The sequence below is a fragment of the Engraulis encrasicolus genome, chromosome 14 (assembly GCF_034702125.1).
Source record: "Engraulis encrasicolus isolate BLACKSEA-1 chromosome 14, IST_EnEncr_1.0, whole genome shotgun sequence".
Taxonomy (NCBI): domain Eukaryota; kingdom Metazoa; phylum Chordata; class Actinopteri; order Clupeiformes; family Engraulidae; genus Engraulis; species Engraulis encrasicolus.
The window spans coordinates 2,166,861-2,181,860 of record NC_085870.1 but is presented as its reverse complement, the minus strand read 5'-3'; the positions used below and the strand labels follow the sequence as shown (position 1 = coordinate 2,181,860).

The window sequence follows — 15,000 nt, the reverse complement described above, 5'->3', positions numbered from 1 at the left end:
AAATAGCAAGATCAGGACTATTGAGCTGAATCAGAAATGGAGGACGGGACGCATCAAGTGGATAACATTCCCACTTCCAGCCCCATGTTCACTAGGCTCACGTTGGCTAAATGCCCCTCAGCTCAATGGGGGCACGCACGCACACATGCACATACGCAAACACGCACCCCCCCCCCCCCCCCCCCCCCCCCCCCCCCCCCCCCCCCCCCCCTCTCTCTCTCTCTCTCTCTCTCTCTCTCTCTCTCTCTCTCTCTCTCTCTCAATACAATAGATACATACACAGGGAGAACGAGAGGCTTTGTAACACAATAAGTTCCATTTCTGCCCCAGAAGAATGAACAGTGCAACACCAGCGGCCAAAACTCCAGCAGTAAGTTAAAGTCTCCCTCGGATCAGTTTGATTGAGGCGAGAGTCTGCGCACAGTGCAATGCGCTTACTTGGGCAGTTATTTACTGAGCACATAGGGAGAATGCTAAAAAGGGCCCACTTTATTAGCATGAGAAAGAACTCGCATACTTCCTCTAAATCAATGCAATGCACTTGGGCCAGAAATGAGTCTGTTGTTGAGGAACTGAAAGTATGAATGCCAGTCAGATCAGCATGCATGGGGAGACCGGTAAGGCCACTTTCCCCTCCACCGCAGGAAATAAATAACTCTTAAAGGCACGCAGCAGGGACGTGTGTACGAAGTGAATCACTCTCGTCGTCACTCACTCACTCAATCGCTCACTTGACTCCTTCACAGTAAACAGAAACTGCTGGTTGTCGTCGTCAGATAATCGTAATTTAGGAGTCGGGCGGGACAGGGAAATTGTATGCAAGTCACTCACTCTCTACTCGGCGCTCTGTGTAAAAGAGCAACGCCTGAGGCAGAGGCTGTTGGAGAGGGGAGTTGTCAGAGGAGGTGTTTACTCCTGTGAGTCTTCAACTTACTTAGCCTCTTCAAAAAAAGACCGGTGGAAAAAGGTCCTTGGTTTAGTTTAGTTTAGTTTAGTTTAGTTTAGTTTATTTAGTTTAGTTCAGCAGGGACCATGCACAATAGACATTGTTTACAGAAGTAAAAATATGGCTTGTGCCAGATTATAGCTATATCTAATTTCCATCTGCAGTCCCTGGACAGGTAAAACAAATATTAAAATTCAGTACATAAACAAATAAACAAATAAGCACATCCAATAGGCCATGTACTTCAGTTAACTAATGTGGTTAAAAAAACAAAAAAAACAAAAAAAAACATTATTATATGAGCAAAAGTATTAAAAATCACCAACACGTATCGGCCTTGCGGCCTTCATCAGGGTGTGTTGCGCACAGTAGCCTCTTGAAAGCCCATTGGGAAACTCCAACTCCCATTGTCATTGTGACACAGCACTTCACAGCACACAAGTGAACACTGCACACTGCACACAACGAAATTACATTTATGCCTCACCCGTGCAAGGGGGCAGCCCTCAGTGGCGCCCCATGGGGAGCAGTGCGGTGGGACGGTACCATGCTCAGGGTACCTCAGTCATGGAGGAGGATGGGGGAGAGCACTGGTTGATTACTCCCCCCACCAACCTGGCGGGTCGGGAGTCGAACCGGCAACCTCTGGGATGCAAGTCTGACGCCCTAACCGCTCACCCATGACTGCCCAAAACAGGAACACCTAACAGGAACACCTACATCTACTACAACCATACTGTACTATATTAACAACTGTGCTTTACCAACACGTAGACCTTTATGGCTTTTGTGAACATTCTGGGTATTACAGACTAATAATAATAAGGGTTTTGTCTTATGGTCTTAATGTGAGATTATAGGCGAGCGCTCTGGAGGCTTTACAGAGGTGGTGTGTCAGACTTGAGCTTGCACAGTTGGATTTTCTGCTGGAAAGAAAAATCCACAAATGTTTGGGCACCAACTAACAACAAGCATCTTCTATTTTGCCTACTGCTTTGGAGAGAAACTTCCTAAAAGTGCCACACATACACAGTGCTTGAGGGAGAGGCGAAAATGAAATCAAGTGTGAGCACAAATGTTTGGCTTCCCCCTACACAGACTGAACCCTTCACCTACTTCTGCCTCTACTGCTGTGCAGTTATGTACTTCCAGCTTTGTAGAGGGAAAGCGGCTGTGCTGTGCTGTGCTGTGCTGTGCTGTGCTGTGCTGTGCTGTGCTGTGCTGTGCCATCAGTGGTGGCTGCATGGAAAGAACAGGACCAGGCCTGTCGTTCATGTTCGTGTGTGTGTGTGTGTGTGTGTGTGTGTGTGTGTGTGTGTGTGTGTGTGTGTGTGTGTGTGTGTGTGTGTGTGTGTGTGTGTGTGTGTGTGTGTGTGTGTGTGTGTGTGTGTGTGTGTGTGTGTGTGTGTGTGTGTGTGTGTGTGTGTACACACGTGCATCTGTGTGTGTCTTGCGAGAGGCTTTCATATTGTCTTTCGGAGCAGTTTTTTTCCTACCCATCCCATGTGGTGGACCACCCATCCCACTGTCTGCGCCCCAAGCTACCTGCTGCAGAGGTGTCCAGACAAGCCTTGCTGCCTCCTCCCCTCCTCTCCTCTCCTTTCTCCTCTCCTCTCCTCTCCTCTCCTCTCCTCTCCCCTCCTCTCCTCTCCTCTCCTCTCCTCTCTCTCCCTCTCCCTCTCCTCTCCTCTCCTCTCCTCTCCTCTCCTCTCCTCTCCCTCTCTTCTTCTCTCCTCTCCTCTCCTCTCATCCTCTCCTCTCTTCTCCCCTCCTCTCCCTCTCTGCCCCCCCCCTCCCCTACTCTCCTCTCCTCTCCTCTCCTCTCCTCTCCTCTACCCTCCTCTCCTCTCTTCCCCCCCCCCTCTCCTCTCCTCTCCTCTCCTCTCCTCTCCCTCTCCTCTACTCTACTCTCCGTTCCTCTCCTCTCCTCTCCTCCCCTCTCCTCTCCTCTCCTCTCCTCTACTCCCCTCCCCTCTCCTCTCCTCTCCTCTCATCTTTTTCTGTGGCTGCACGAAGTCAAAGAAAGGACGGACAGATGTGAGGGAAGTTAAATGGAGGATGGATAAGCTCCCAAACATCAGGGCGTGGACGGCTGCTCTTGTACCTGTGTGTGCATGTGTTTGTGCGCGTGTGTGTGTGTTGGTGTTTGTGCGTGTGTGCCTGTGTGTGCGTGTGTGTGTGTGTGTGTGTGTGTGTAATTTCACTAGGACAGTTGTGTTTTTGCATGTGCGAGGGTGTGGGTACGTGGTGTGTGTGTGTGTGTGGTTATGGTGTGAGGGTGTGGCTGCCTATGTGGTGTGTGTGTGTGTGTGTGTGTGTGTGTGTGTGTGTGTGTGTGTGTGTGTGTGTGTGTGTGTGTGTGTGTGTGTGTGTGTGTGTGTGTGTGTGTGTGTGTGTGTGTGTGTGTGTGTGTGTGTGTGTGTGTGTGTGTGTAATCTCACTAGGACAGTTGTGCATGTGCGAGGGTGTGGGTACATGGTGAGTGTGTGTGTGTGTGTGTGTGTGGTTATGGTGTGAGGGGGTGGCTACCTACAGTATGTGGAAACTGGTTTAATCACCACACCTGCCCTGCCCTGCATCGCTGCATGAGGTGTGTGTGTGTACAACGTGTGTTTATATGCAACATACACACACACACACACACACACACACACACACACACACACACACACACACACCTGGATTTACATGCAGTCAAGATGTTGAGAAATGGTGCACACACCCGCACACTTACTCACAGCACTGCATTGCCTTTTTGTGCACTCCCCGTATAGCGCAGGCCTGCACACACACACACACACACACACACACACACACACACACACACACACACACACACACACACACACACACACACACACACACACACACACACACACACACACACACACACACACACACACACACACACACACAGAGATCTTCTTCGCTGAGGTATTTTGGCTCAGTGTTTACATGGAGTTCCTTGGACCACGTGAGTGGAGTCCCGTAGGCAGGCAGGCAGGCTGTGAGGTGAGGTAGTGAGGTGAGGTAGTGTTTCGTTTCTCGGTCCGCTGTGGAAAACAGAGTATAGACTACAGAGTTAGGAGAGAACATACCCTGTTACACAGCTTGCAGCCTGCATATATCCTCAGTCCTCACTTTTATTAAGATTTAAGTTTTTTATTTGTCTTGAATTATAATTATTTAATGTCTCTTTTATTTCTTAATTTTCTCCTTGCCCCCTTTTCTGGTCATCTTAGGCCTTTTCTTGCTTTGACTTGTGCTTTTATCTATATATCTTTTTTTTTTTGTAAAGCACGTTTTAGTTTTTCTTGTCTGTAGTTCAATTGAAGGACAATTCCACTTTCAGCCTGCAGGGCAACAAGAGAGACGTGTTTGTCTGCTCCTCCAGACTCAACAGGCGTTCAGACTGGTCTTCTCTGACAAAGGATCCCAGTGACTGTTTCCTCAGTTGCCTCCACGAAAAGCTCAGAATTTTCGACTTTGACATTTGTGTCAGATCTGTCAGCCAGTTAGTCCATGTGTTTGAATGTAAAACGCTGTCAGACAACCCCCCTACACTGTCAGTCACGCCAAATTTAAACAGCTACTCGTGTAGTGTGGTTAATGCCTCACTCCACGTAATGGAGTGCCTATGGAATCAACTCTTTACTAGCGAGAGACACTTGGCTAGCTTTTGTGTCATCATTTTGAGCCAGTCCATGCAGTCATTGACAACGTAGTCGACATCAAATGATGGAGGAGGACTAGGGTAAATGACAGGGCTGACTCTGACATCTCTGTTTCATTACTCTTGCAAATGTAAACAATCCCACATGTGAGACACTTACACACTAGTTGTTAGCATTTTAATCATGATTTTCACCCACAGTTAGCGACCGCAGACATCTACAACATGCAGACCATTTCAAATTCAAATTCTTTTATTAGAGGATGGCCTCTTGAGATAAAAATCTAGTTTTCGAGAGGGTCCTCAAAAAACAGACATAGCACACCCCGTACATATATTCACACACACTGTAGCTCTTTCCCACCATATCAAGTACTGTACCGTACCATATCCTCGGAGGACATGATATGGAATGTGCTAACGTTATATTGCGCCGTTTAAAAAAAAATATCCAGTTTAAAAATACTGTCAGTCTTTTATACACATCGTAAGGTGGTGTTTGCACTTCATGCGGAGCACTGTTTAAACTTCAGGCCTTACAGGTGTGTTTTTTTCCATTCCTGTTGTATGATGGTCGAATGGGTTTTATGTCCATGCTGGTGGTATGACTAACCCATGCCACCCACTAGACTGCAGTAGCTCTAAGCTCAGCCCTCTTGTCTTCCTAGGAAAAGGAATGATGTGTGTGCTGGTTTATGCTGTCGGCAAGATCATCTGTGATCTTCTACAGAAATACAGTAACTGCCCACAGGGAAGCTGACAAGAGAGGACAAAGGAGTCAGCTGTCCCGGGCCCAGGGAGATGGGGGGCCCATAAACTGGGTCCTCATTACATTTGATGCATTCGATGGGGGGCCCTTTTAGGTGATTTTGTCCTGGGCCCAGCCAAAGCTGTCAGCGGCCTTGGCTGCCCATCCCAGCAATTTCACCTGGTGTCCAAGCTTGCCTTAACTTGCCAGCATACACATGGGTGTGTATATGTTATGGTACAACTTAAGCTCTCCCTGAATGTCAAGAGAGGGGTGTGTAGTGCTACGATGGTCAGGGTCTGGCATTTAAAAGCTGCGGAGGTCCTGCAGCTCAAAGTGACCGTGACAAGTTGTGCACTAATGACTAAGACTAGTAAAAAACTACGTAAATCAAAGACACAGCCATCATTGCATTTAGCCAGTGTTTGTTTGTTTGACATAAAAACAGTAGGAAACGACGTGTCCATCAAACAAGCAAAAGGAAAAAAAAACAAGACTCGTCTTTGTCAAGGTTGAAATCGGTCAGAGGACCGACTGGGAAAGCCAGTTGATGTGATTTTGGAAAGAAGACGAACTGTTTTCCTCACCAATTTACCAATTTTGCCCTGTTAGTGATGGCTGCTTCCGCCTGTCTACAAAAGACAGGCATACAGTTTGGATGCTGTGAGACCCACAGAGGAGGGGAGGGTATAGGAGGGGAGGGTAGAGGAGGGGAGGTGAGGTGCGGGGGGAAGAGAGGAGGGGAGGGTAGAGGAGGGGAGGTGAGGTGCGGGGGGAAGAGGGGAGGTGCGGGTAGAGGAGGGGAGGTGAGGTGCGGGGGGAAGAGAGGATGGGGAGGGTAGAGGAGGGGAGGTGAGGTGCGGGGGGAAGAGAGGATGGGGAGGGTAGAGGAGGGTAGGTGAGGTGCGGGGGGAAGAGGGGAGGTGCGGGTAGAGGAGGGGAGGTGCGGGTAGAGGAGGGGAGGTGCTGGGGGAAGAGAGGAGGGGAGGTGCGGGTAGAGGAGGGGAGGTGAGGTGCGGGGGGAAGAGAGGAGGGGAGGTGCGGGTAGAGGAGGGGAGGTGAGGTGCGGGGGGAAGAGAGGAGGGGAGGGTAGAGGAGGGTAGGTGCTGGGGGAAGAGGGGGACCGCAGCTCGTTTCATCTGTCTACTAGACCAGTGGTTCTCAACCTTTTTTGAACAAATGCCCCCTTGGCCTCATCGTAAGCCTCCCTACGCCCCCTTGACCTCATCATAAGCCTGACAATGCCCCCCTTAGTATTTAAAGATAAAATAGACCAGTGCGCACCCCAATGGGAACTTAGCCATGCCCCCACTCAGCTGTATCCTTCTCAACGCCCCCGGGGGGTGCTGTACCGCCCCCGTCGAGAAACACTAGTCTAGACACACTCTGCCTGTCACCATCACATCTGTCCTTGGTCCTCTTCAGCCCTCTTCCCTCAGTCAGCATTTTTTCACAGGTTTTCAAACAGCTTTTCTCACTCGGCTGAGGCCGTTTTTTCACATATCCACAAAATGCATGCCTACATATTTCATCTTGTAGTATTTTATTGTTTCAGTAGCTCAGTCAGTTCTATTAAGCAAAACTCCAGCCCCCCTTGTTTTAAGCACTAGCAGGGCATCCAGAGCTTCCTTATGGAAACCTGTTGTTCAGGAGTGAATGATGCATCATTATTTCCTAAGCAGTATGTTTACATTCTCTCAGTGGACTCCATTCATAAGCTTGTGCGCACGCAAGCACACACACACGCTCGCGTGCACATACACACACGCACGCACGCGCACACGCACACGCACACACGTGTGCACACACACACAATGTGTTGATTTAATAAGTGCCTTTGAGCGCGACGGTGTGGGTATCTGATCCTGCAGCTCAGGTGGCCCTGACCAGAGGACTATAGAGAGGAGGATGAGGAGAGGAGAGGAGAGGATAGGATGGGTAGGAGAGGAGAACAGAGAGGAGAGGAGAGGAGAGGAGGATAGGATGGGATGGGATGGGATGGGATGGGGATGGGTGTAGGAGAGGAGATGGGGATGAGGAGAGGAGAGGAGATGGGGATAGGTGGGGGACAGAGGAGAGGAGAGGAGAGGAGAGGAGAGGAGAGGAACTGAGCTCCTCTGACGGCCCGGGCGGCAAAACAGAGCGCCTCTTTATTCTTTATAGTGCCTCTCTCGCTCTCTCTCTCTCTCGCTCTCGCTCTCTCTCTCTCTCGCTCTCTCTCGCTCTCTCTCTCTCTCTCTCTCTCTCTCTCTCTCTCTCTCTCTCTCTCTCTCTCTCTCTCTCTCTCTCACGACTCTCTCTCCTCCACTCCTATCCTCTCCTCTCCTCTCTCCAGCCTTTTCTACATCCCTGACTCACTCCTGGTGCTTTCCGCATATGTCATCTCTCTCTCTCTCTCTCTCTCTCTTTCTCTCTCTCTCCTGCTCTCCCCCTGCTCTCTGTCCATTCGTCTATGAAAGGCGTGTTATCTTCTTTCAGTGTGCGACAGCCTCATAGGAAGTGATCTGTATTCAGCGGCAGGAATGCTACAAAAGGCCCATTTATCCAGGTCGCAGGGCAGTGCGTGCCTGCGTGCGTGCCTGCGTGCGTGCCTGCGTGCGTGCGTGCCTGCGTGCGTGCCTGCGTGCGTGCCTGCGTGCGTGCCTGCGTGTGTATGTGCAGCCTCAGTGTCCAGGGGTGTGCTGCCATTGCGATGAAGCTGTTGTCGCAGTTCTCTCTCTCACCCCCACTCTACTCTAAACTCACAGGGAATATAGGCCCACTGGAGTCATTTGAAAAGCAACAGAGTCGCAGATCTGCCAGCCAGACCAGAGAGGATTGCGGAGATGCACATTTGGAAACCTCTCTCCCTCTTCTTTCTTTCTTTCTTTCTTTCTTTCTTTCTTTCTTTCTTTCTTTCTTTCTTTCTTTCTTTCTTTCTTTCTTTCTTTCTTTCTTTCTTTCTTTCTTTCTTTCTTCCTTCCTTCCTTCCTTCCTTCCTTCCTTCCTTCCTTCCTTCCTTCCTTCCTTCCTTCCTTTCTTTTTTTTCCTTGCCCTTCACTGTCTCTGCCCTCCCTCACTTCCACCTCGCTTCACCTCTCGCCACTCCTGCCTGTTCTGCTGGCTTTCCCTTTATCGTGGTGTGGTGGGGTGGGGTGGGGTGGAGTGGAGTGGGGTGGAGTGGGGTGTGGAGCGAGTTGTCTACTAACAACATAACACCTCACTCATCCGTACACCTGTTCTTGCATGGGGAACACAGGCAGCTGTGCAGAGTACCCTGTAGGTATTCACCAAAATTGTTCTCTTTAACCCATTGTAGCCTGTGGGAACAGGTGCCCTCTGCCTATTTAAACCTACATATCTCAGCACATTAAAATATGAAATGAGTTGTATTTAAAAGCTAGGACCCTCACATTGCATTAGAATGTGTTCATTCAGCTGCAACATACCCACTTTTTTAATTAAAAAAAACCCCTCAAATGCAGCGTATATGTGTGAACCTGAATGCAGCATATATGTGTCTCCAGGCTAAAATTTGTTAAGTCCCTCCACTTAAGTGTTTTGTCTCTCGTGTTCACTCCCAGGAGCAAGTCTATACCAGACTCCTTTCTGCAATTGAAAGAAACTAAGTCGATCTAATCCAACTAACCTAATCCAACAGTCTAGTTAGCCCTGCACATGTTCCGTCTCATAGCCGTTGAGATTGAGTCATGGCGTCTGTGTGTTTGTGGAGTGCAGTGGTTTCCATGCCTGAAGGGCGTGAAGTGTTGCATTGGGTGAGGTCTAATTCCGTGGCACAATGTGAAGATAAAAGGGGATCCAATGGGTACAGTCAGTGGTGGTGGCTAGGTGTGGTGTGGTGTGGTGTGGTGTGGTGTGGTGATCGAATGGGTACAGTCAGTGCAGTGGTGGTGGCTAGGTGTTGGTGTTTGTGTGGTGATCGAATGGGTACAGTCAGTGCAGTGGTGGTGGCGTGGTGTTGGTGTTTGTGTGGTTGGCCAAGCCCTTGTTTGGTAATTAGAAAGCTGAATAAGACATGGCGCCTTTCCAAAATCTTGTAGAGAGTTACTTGTGCACAATCCCTGGTGCTGAACAAAAAGATTACGTATTTTTTGAAAAAAGGTTCGCACACTTCTTTGGATTTTTCTTCTTGAAGTTATTTTTTCATCTTTTTATTTATTCATCCATTGGCAATGACGTTTTGACCATTCGAAACGTCATTGCCAATGGATGAATAAATAAAAAGATGAAAGAATAACTTCAAGAAGAAAAATCCAAAGAAGTGTGCGAACCTTTTTTCAAAAAATGCCTTTCCAAAATCTCCCACCTGATGTTACAGCGCACGCACGCACATCGCACACGCGCGCATCTCTCTCTCTCTCTCTCTCTCTCTCTCTCTCTCTCTCTCTCTCTCGATCTCTCTCGATCTCTCTCGATCTCTCTCTCTCTCTCTCTCTCTCTCTCTCTCTCTCTCCCGACTGCACGTGCTCATTGTAATGCATTAAACAGGCCTGGATCTGGATCAGATGTGAAAATGTTATGAAACCCTCACGAGCAGGTCGGCCTGCTGCCCGTTGCTTTGTTTATGTGGACAGGGACTGCAGACGGGCCTGTGTGTGTGTGTGTGTGTGTGAGCCTGGCCACTTCAGTGGGACTCACTGCTGTTGTGTTTTGTGTTGTGCTGTACTGAGCTGAGCTGTGCGATTTCCCAGACCTCCTCATCTGGTTCAGTTTACAGTTTGTAATGGCCATATTATTTTTAGCACATGACATCCATGCATGCACTCTGGTGCGCACAGATGGACACATGCATTGCGCACACACACTTCCATGAGAGAGACACACACTTCAGAGAGAGACAGACAGAGACAGACGGAGACAGAGAGAGAGAGACAGAGGCACTCACCCTCTTCTTGCCTCGAATGGTGGTATTGGAGTTAAAGTGATAAACGGTCGGAGATCAGAAGCAGATGTCGCTCGTTGCCTCTCGCTGCCTCATGACAAGGTCATTTCAGCGTGGCGGCCTGGTGGTGCTCGGTCCCCTGGCGATTGCTGCTGCAGCATGCCGAAACAGCTGCTGGGGGAGAGAGAGAGAGAGAGAGAGAGAGAGAGAGAGAGAGAGAGAGAGAGAGAGAGAGAGAGAGAGAGAGAGAGAGAAGAGAGAGAGAGAGAGAGAGAGAGAGAGAGAGAGAGAGAGAGAGAGAGAGAGAGAGAGAGAGAGAGAGAGAGAGAGAGAGAGAGAGACAGACAGGTGGACAGCAAAGAAAGAAAAGACATCAAATAGAGACGGGCCATATGTGGCGAGGAGAGGGGAGGGGAGGAGAGGACAGGACAGGAGAGGAGAGGGGAGGAGAGGAGAAGAAGGGAGAGGAGAGGAGAGGGGAGGAGAGGGGAGAGGAGAGGAGAGGAGGAGAGAAGAGGGGAGAGGAGGAGGAGGAGTGAAATAGGAAGTGGTGAAGCCTGATGATGGCAGAAACCAGTGTAGAAGAGAGGAGAGGAGAGGAGCAGAAGCGAAAGCCAACGTCTGCACGTCCTGACAAAGGAGTTAACGGGGTCGGTGGTACAGTCCCCCAGTCAGCAGAGGAGGCAGATGGTGAAACAGGTCACCACCAGAGAATCGTATATGAGAGTGAGATAAAGCAGGCGGGTTCTTTTCCGGTATCCACTTTACGTCGGGTGAACGCCCCTTTAGGAGACCTTCAATTAGGAGACCTTCGGAGTCCTGAGGTAAAGACTAAATGGAGTCCCCTTAGCGCTGTAAATGGCGGTAGCACACGTCTTGTGCAAACACCACAAAAAGAGAAGAAGAAGGAGGGACAACGCCCCCTTAGGAGACCAAATTTTGAGCACACGCTTTTGCATTGAGTGGGCGTGTTTCGATTCCTCTTTATTATATATCCAACCTCTTTGTCACCACCATGTCAGCTCCACAGAAGTAACTGGTGTCAATGCATGTTTAGTGTACCTGTGACTTTGTATGCATGTGAATATGCGTGAGTGTGTACAGTATCTGTTGCCGCATCATTGTGTACGTGTGTGCTGCGCATCAGTCCGACCTCAGCTAGGCTAAATCCGAGTGTGAAGGCCAGCAAGCAATAGCTGCAGCAACTCACCATTCTTTATTACGAAACAAACAAAACCTATCGGATCATCATTAAAAGAGTGGGAGAGGTGAGGAGAGGTGAGGAGAGGAGAGGAGAGGAGGTTAGGAGTGGAGTGGAGAAGGGAGGAGGTTAGGGGATGGGAGAAGGGAGGAGGTTAGGGGAGGAGAAGGGAGGAGGTTAGGGGAGGAGAAGGGAGGAGGTTAGGGGATGGGAGAAGGGAGGAGAGGAGGTTAGGGGAGAGGAGAGGTGAGGAGAGGAGAGCAGAGGAGGTCAAGGGAGGGGAAGGGAGTGAGGGAGGAGCGGAGAGGAGAGGACAGGAGGGAGTGGAGGGAAGAGGGGGATAGGAAGGGAGGGGAGAGTTGAAATGGTGTGGTAACGCAGCCGCTAGGGCCAAGGGGATTAGTGGTCCATGTGTCGTGCTTAAGGCCACTTTTGGCAGATTATTCTCACGGCTCGTTACAGCGTTGAGATCCTGTTTTAATTAGTGTGCTTGCTGTGCTTTTTTTTCACCCTGCGTCTATTGTTGTGATGTTTGTTGTTGTTGTTGTTGTTTGTCTAATCGTGATCTGTTTGTTTCTTTGTTTGTTTGTTCCTCAGGTGCCACTAAAGAGATTGGCTCTGCGCTGACCCGGATGTGCATGAGGCATCGGAGCATCGAGACCAAGATGAAGCTGTTCACCACGTGAGTCTCCCACCACCCACCTCTCTCTCTCTCTCTCTCTCTCTCTCTCTCTCTCTCTCTCTCTCTCTCTCTCTCTCTCTCTCTCTCTCTCTCTCTCTCTCTCGCATGCTCTCTCTCTTTCCTTCTCTCTCTCTCTCTCGCCCTCTCTCTCTCTTCTCTCCTGCCAATCCCTCTCTTTCTTTATCACTCGCTTACATTTTTGCCCACCCACCCTCTCTCTATCTCTCCCTCCAGTGCTCTCTCTTGCTCTCTCTAGCTGGCTCTCTCTCACTTTTCTCGCTCTCTCGCTCCCATTCTCTCTCTTCTGCTCTCCTGCCAATCCTCCTTGACAATTTTCCCGCCCACCCTCTCTCTGTCTCTCTCTCTCTCTCTCTCTCTCTCTCTCTCTCTCTCTCTCTCTCTCTCTCTCTCTCTCTCTCTCTCTCTCTCTCTCTCTCTCTCGTGTTGGGTCCACTGCTGCAGCTCTTTCATACCGCATGGCTCTGTACTGTTAATCTGCCTTAGGGGAGGAGTAGAACAATAAGACTGCGGCCTGGGCAGGATCTGGAGAAACAGACATCGACAGAATAGACAATGACATAACATGATGTTTCGGGTTCAAATGTTTTTGCTTGTACTGTAAAATCTCCCTGTGTGGTGGGTGGCAGGAAGTGAGGGTGGTGTGTGTGTGTGTGCGCGTGTGTGTGTGCGCGTGTGTGTGCGCGTGTGTGTGTGTGTGTGTGTGTGTGTGTGTTAGTGTGTGTGTGTGTGTGTGTGTGTGTTAGTGTGTGTGTGTGTGTGTGTGTGTGTGTGTGTGTGTGTGTGTGTGTGTGTGTGTGTGTGTGTGCGTGCGCAGGGCATGCAAATCACGTAAGATGCAGCAAATAAAAACAGACATGGGGCAGTCCAGCGGGAAGCAGCTTTGTGTTTGTGTGTGCGCGCGCGCCTGTCTGTTTCTCTGTCTGTCTGTCTGTCTGTCTGTCTGTCTGTCTGTCTGTCTGTTAAGTGTTTGTGTATGTTATGGTCCAGGCATGTAGGCGAGGCGATTTGTCTGCTTTTCTTGGTGCAAAATTCTGTGTGGGCGATTTGTATGTACTGCATAAGAGGAGCAGGGTTCCCACTGGTGCTTGAATTCCTTGAAAATGGTTGAATTTCAATTAAGTGTTTTCAAGGTTGTGAAAATGCTTGATTTTTTTGGTGAAGTGCTTAAAAATGCTTGAAATTTGTGTAAAGTCAAACTCAGTAAGCCAAATGATAGAAATAAATTGTTCAGGTACATCGAAAATCTGAGGGAGTAAGATGACAGATGGGTCATTCCACGCCAAATCAACAAGTGCCCGCGCACTTAGGTCTCAAAAAATTCTGAAAATATTATTGAGTGTACCCATGGTAATTAAGAGAAACACTGTACATTTATTTGAATGTAAGATGTATACAGATGTATAAGATGTATGTAGCCAATTTCACTGGGGGAGGGGGGTGCCCATTTTGTTCACACTCTTTTTTTTGTCAAAGTTCACAAGCCCGTAGCTCAAGAACTAAACCATGTAGGAAGCTTAAATTTGGCATGCTGGTACATAGATAGAAATAGTTTGTTGCAAAACTGTCAGTTTTGGTCTGTATGATCCTGCATCTTCATAGCATTCCCTCAAAGACGATACAAATTGTACTGGAGTTTTTGGCTGTGCTCTCTTTAGGCCTTCAGAAGACACATTTGTGCCCAACATAGCCTCGTGATTTTTTCCCCTTGTAGATACAAGTAGAAACACTCCCATAAAAATCTATAAATAGAAAGGAAACCCCATCAGTGTTTGACCAGAAGACCTCACAAGTCTGACAAATCATTTTGGGTGTCATTTTCAGAGCACCAGAACACCTTGTGGGATTGTCCACAGATTTTTATTTTATTTTTTTCTTCATTCTCCACGAAGTCTTCTTTTTAAAAATGCCAATGAGACTTGTCTTATGTGATGTTTTCGTTTTTAATTTCCACCCTGAACATGGGCAAAATGCAAAAAGAGAGCAACATGATTTCTATAACATTTAATGTAAAGACTAAATAATCAAATGCAAATTTTGCCCAGACATGATCACCCGAGAGTCCTTGTGCAGGGGTGCAGGTATCCATTTCAATTTCAATGATTACAGGAGCATTCAATGTGGGAGCAGGTTCGCACACCAAAAGAGACAGTAGGTCAGGCACAAAGAGTCATGTTGTTACTTTTTTTGACCAGCAGATGGCAGCGGAAGAAACGCATAGAAAACATATTGCTCTCAATGTGCATGTTGCCCATTTTCAGGTTGGAAATTAAAAAAGAAAACATTACATAAGACAAGTCTCATTGGCATTTTTAAAAAGAAGAATTCATGCAGAATGAAGAAAAAAATAAAATAAAATTCTGTGGACAATCCCACAAGGGGTTCTGGAGCTCTGAAAATGACACCCAAAATGATTTGTTAGACTTGTGAGGTCTTCTTTTCAAACACTGATGGGGTTTCCTTTCTATTTATAGCTTTTTATGAGAGTGTTCCTACTTGTCTCTACAAGGGGAAAAAATCAAGAGGCTATGTTGGGCACAAATATGTCTTCTGAAGGCCTAAACAGAGCACAGCCAAAAACTCCAGTACAATTTGTATCATCTTTGAGGGAATGCTATGACAATGCAGGATCATACAGACCAAAACTGACAGTTTAGCAACAAACTATTCCTATCTATGTACCAGCATGCCAAATTTAAGCTTCCTACATGGTTTAGTTATTGAGCTATGGGCTTGTGAACTTTGACAAAAAAAAGAGTGTGAACAAAATGGGCACCCCCCTCCCCCAGTAAAATTGGCTGTAACACGGAGAGTATACATCTTACATTCAAATAAATGTACAGTGTTTCT

General features: G+C 48.2%; 1 protein-coding gene across 1 annotated transcript in view; it reads left to right on the top strand.

Moving 5' to 3' along the window:
* The window catches only part of mtss1 (MTSS I-BAR domain containing 1), a 211,472-nt gene that overhangs the window by 78,983 nt on the left and 117,489 nt on the right, over positions 1-15,000 (top strand). The window contains exon 4 of the mRNA XM_063216207.1: positions 12,048-12,132. Within this exon, the coding sequence (XP_063072277.1) occupies positions 12,048-12,132 (85 nt within the window). The remainder of the gene's footprint in view (positions 1-12,047; positions 12,133-15,000) is intronic.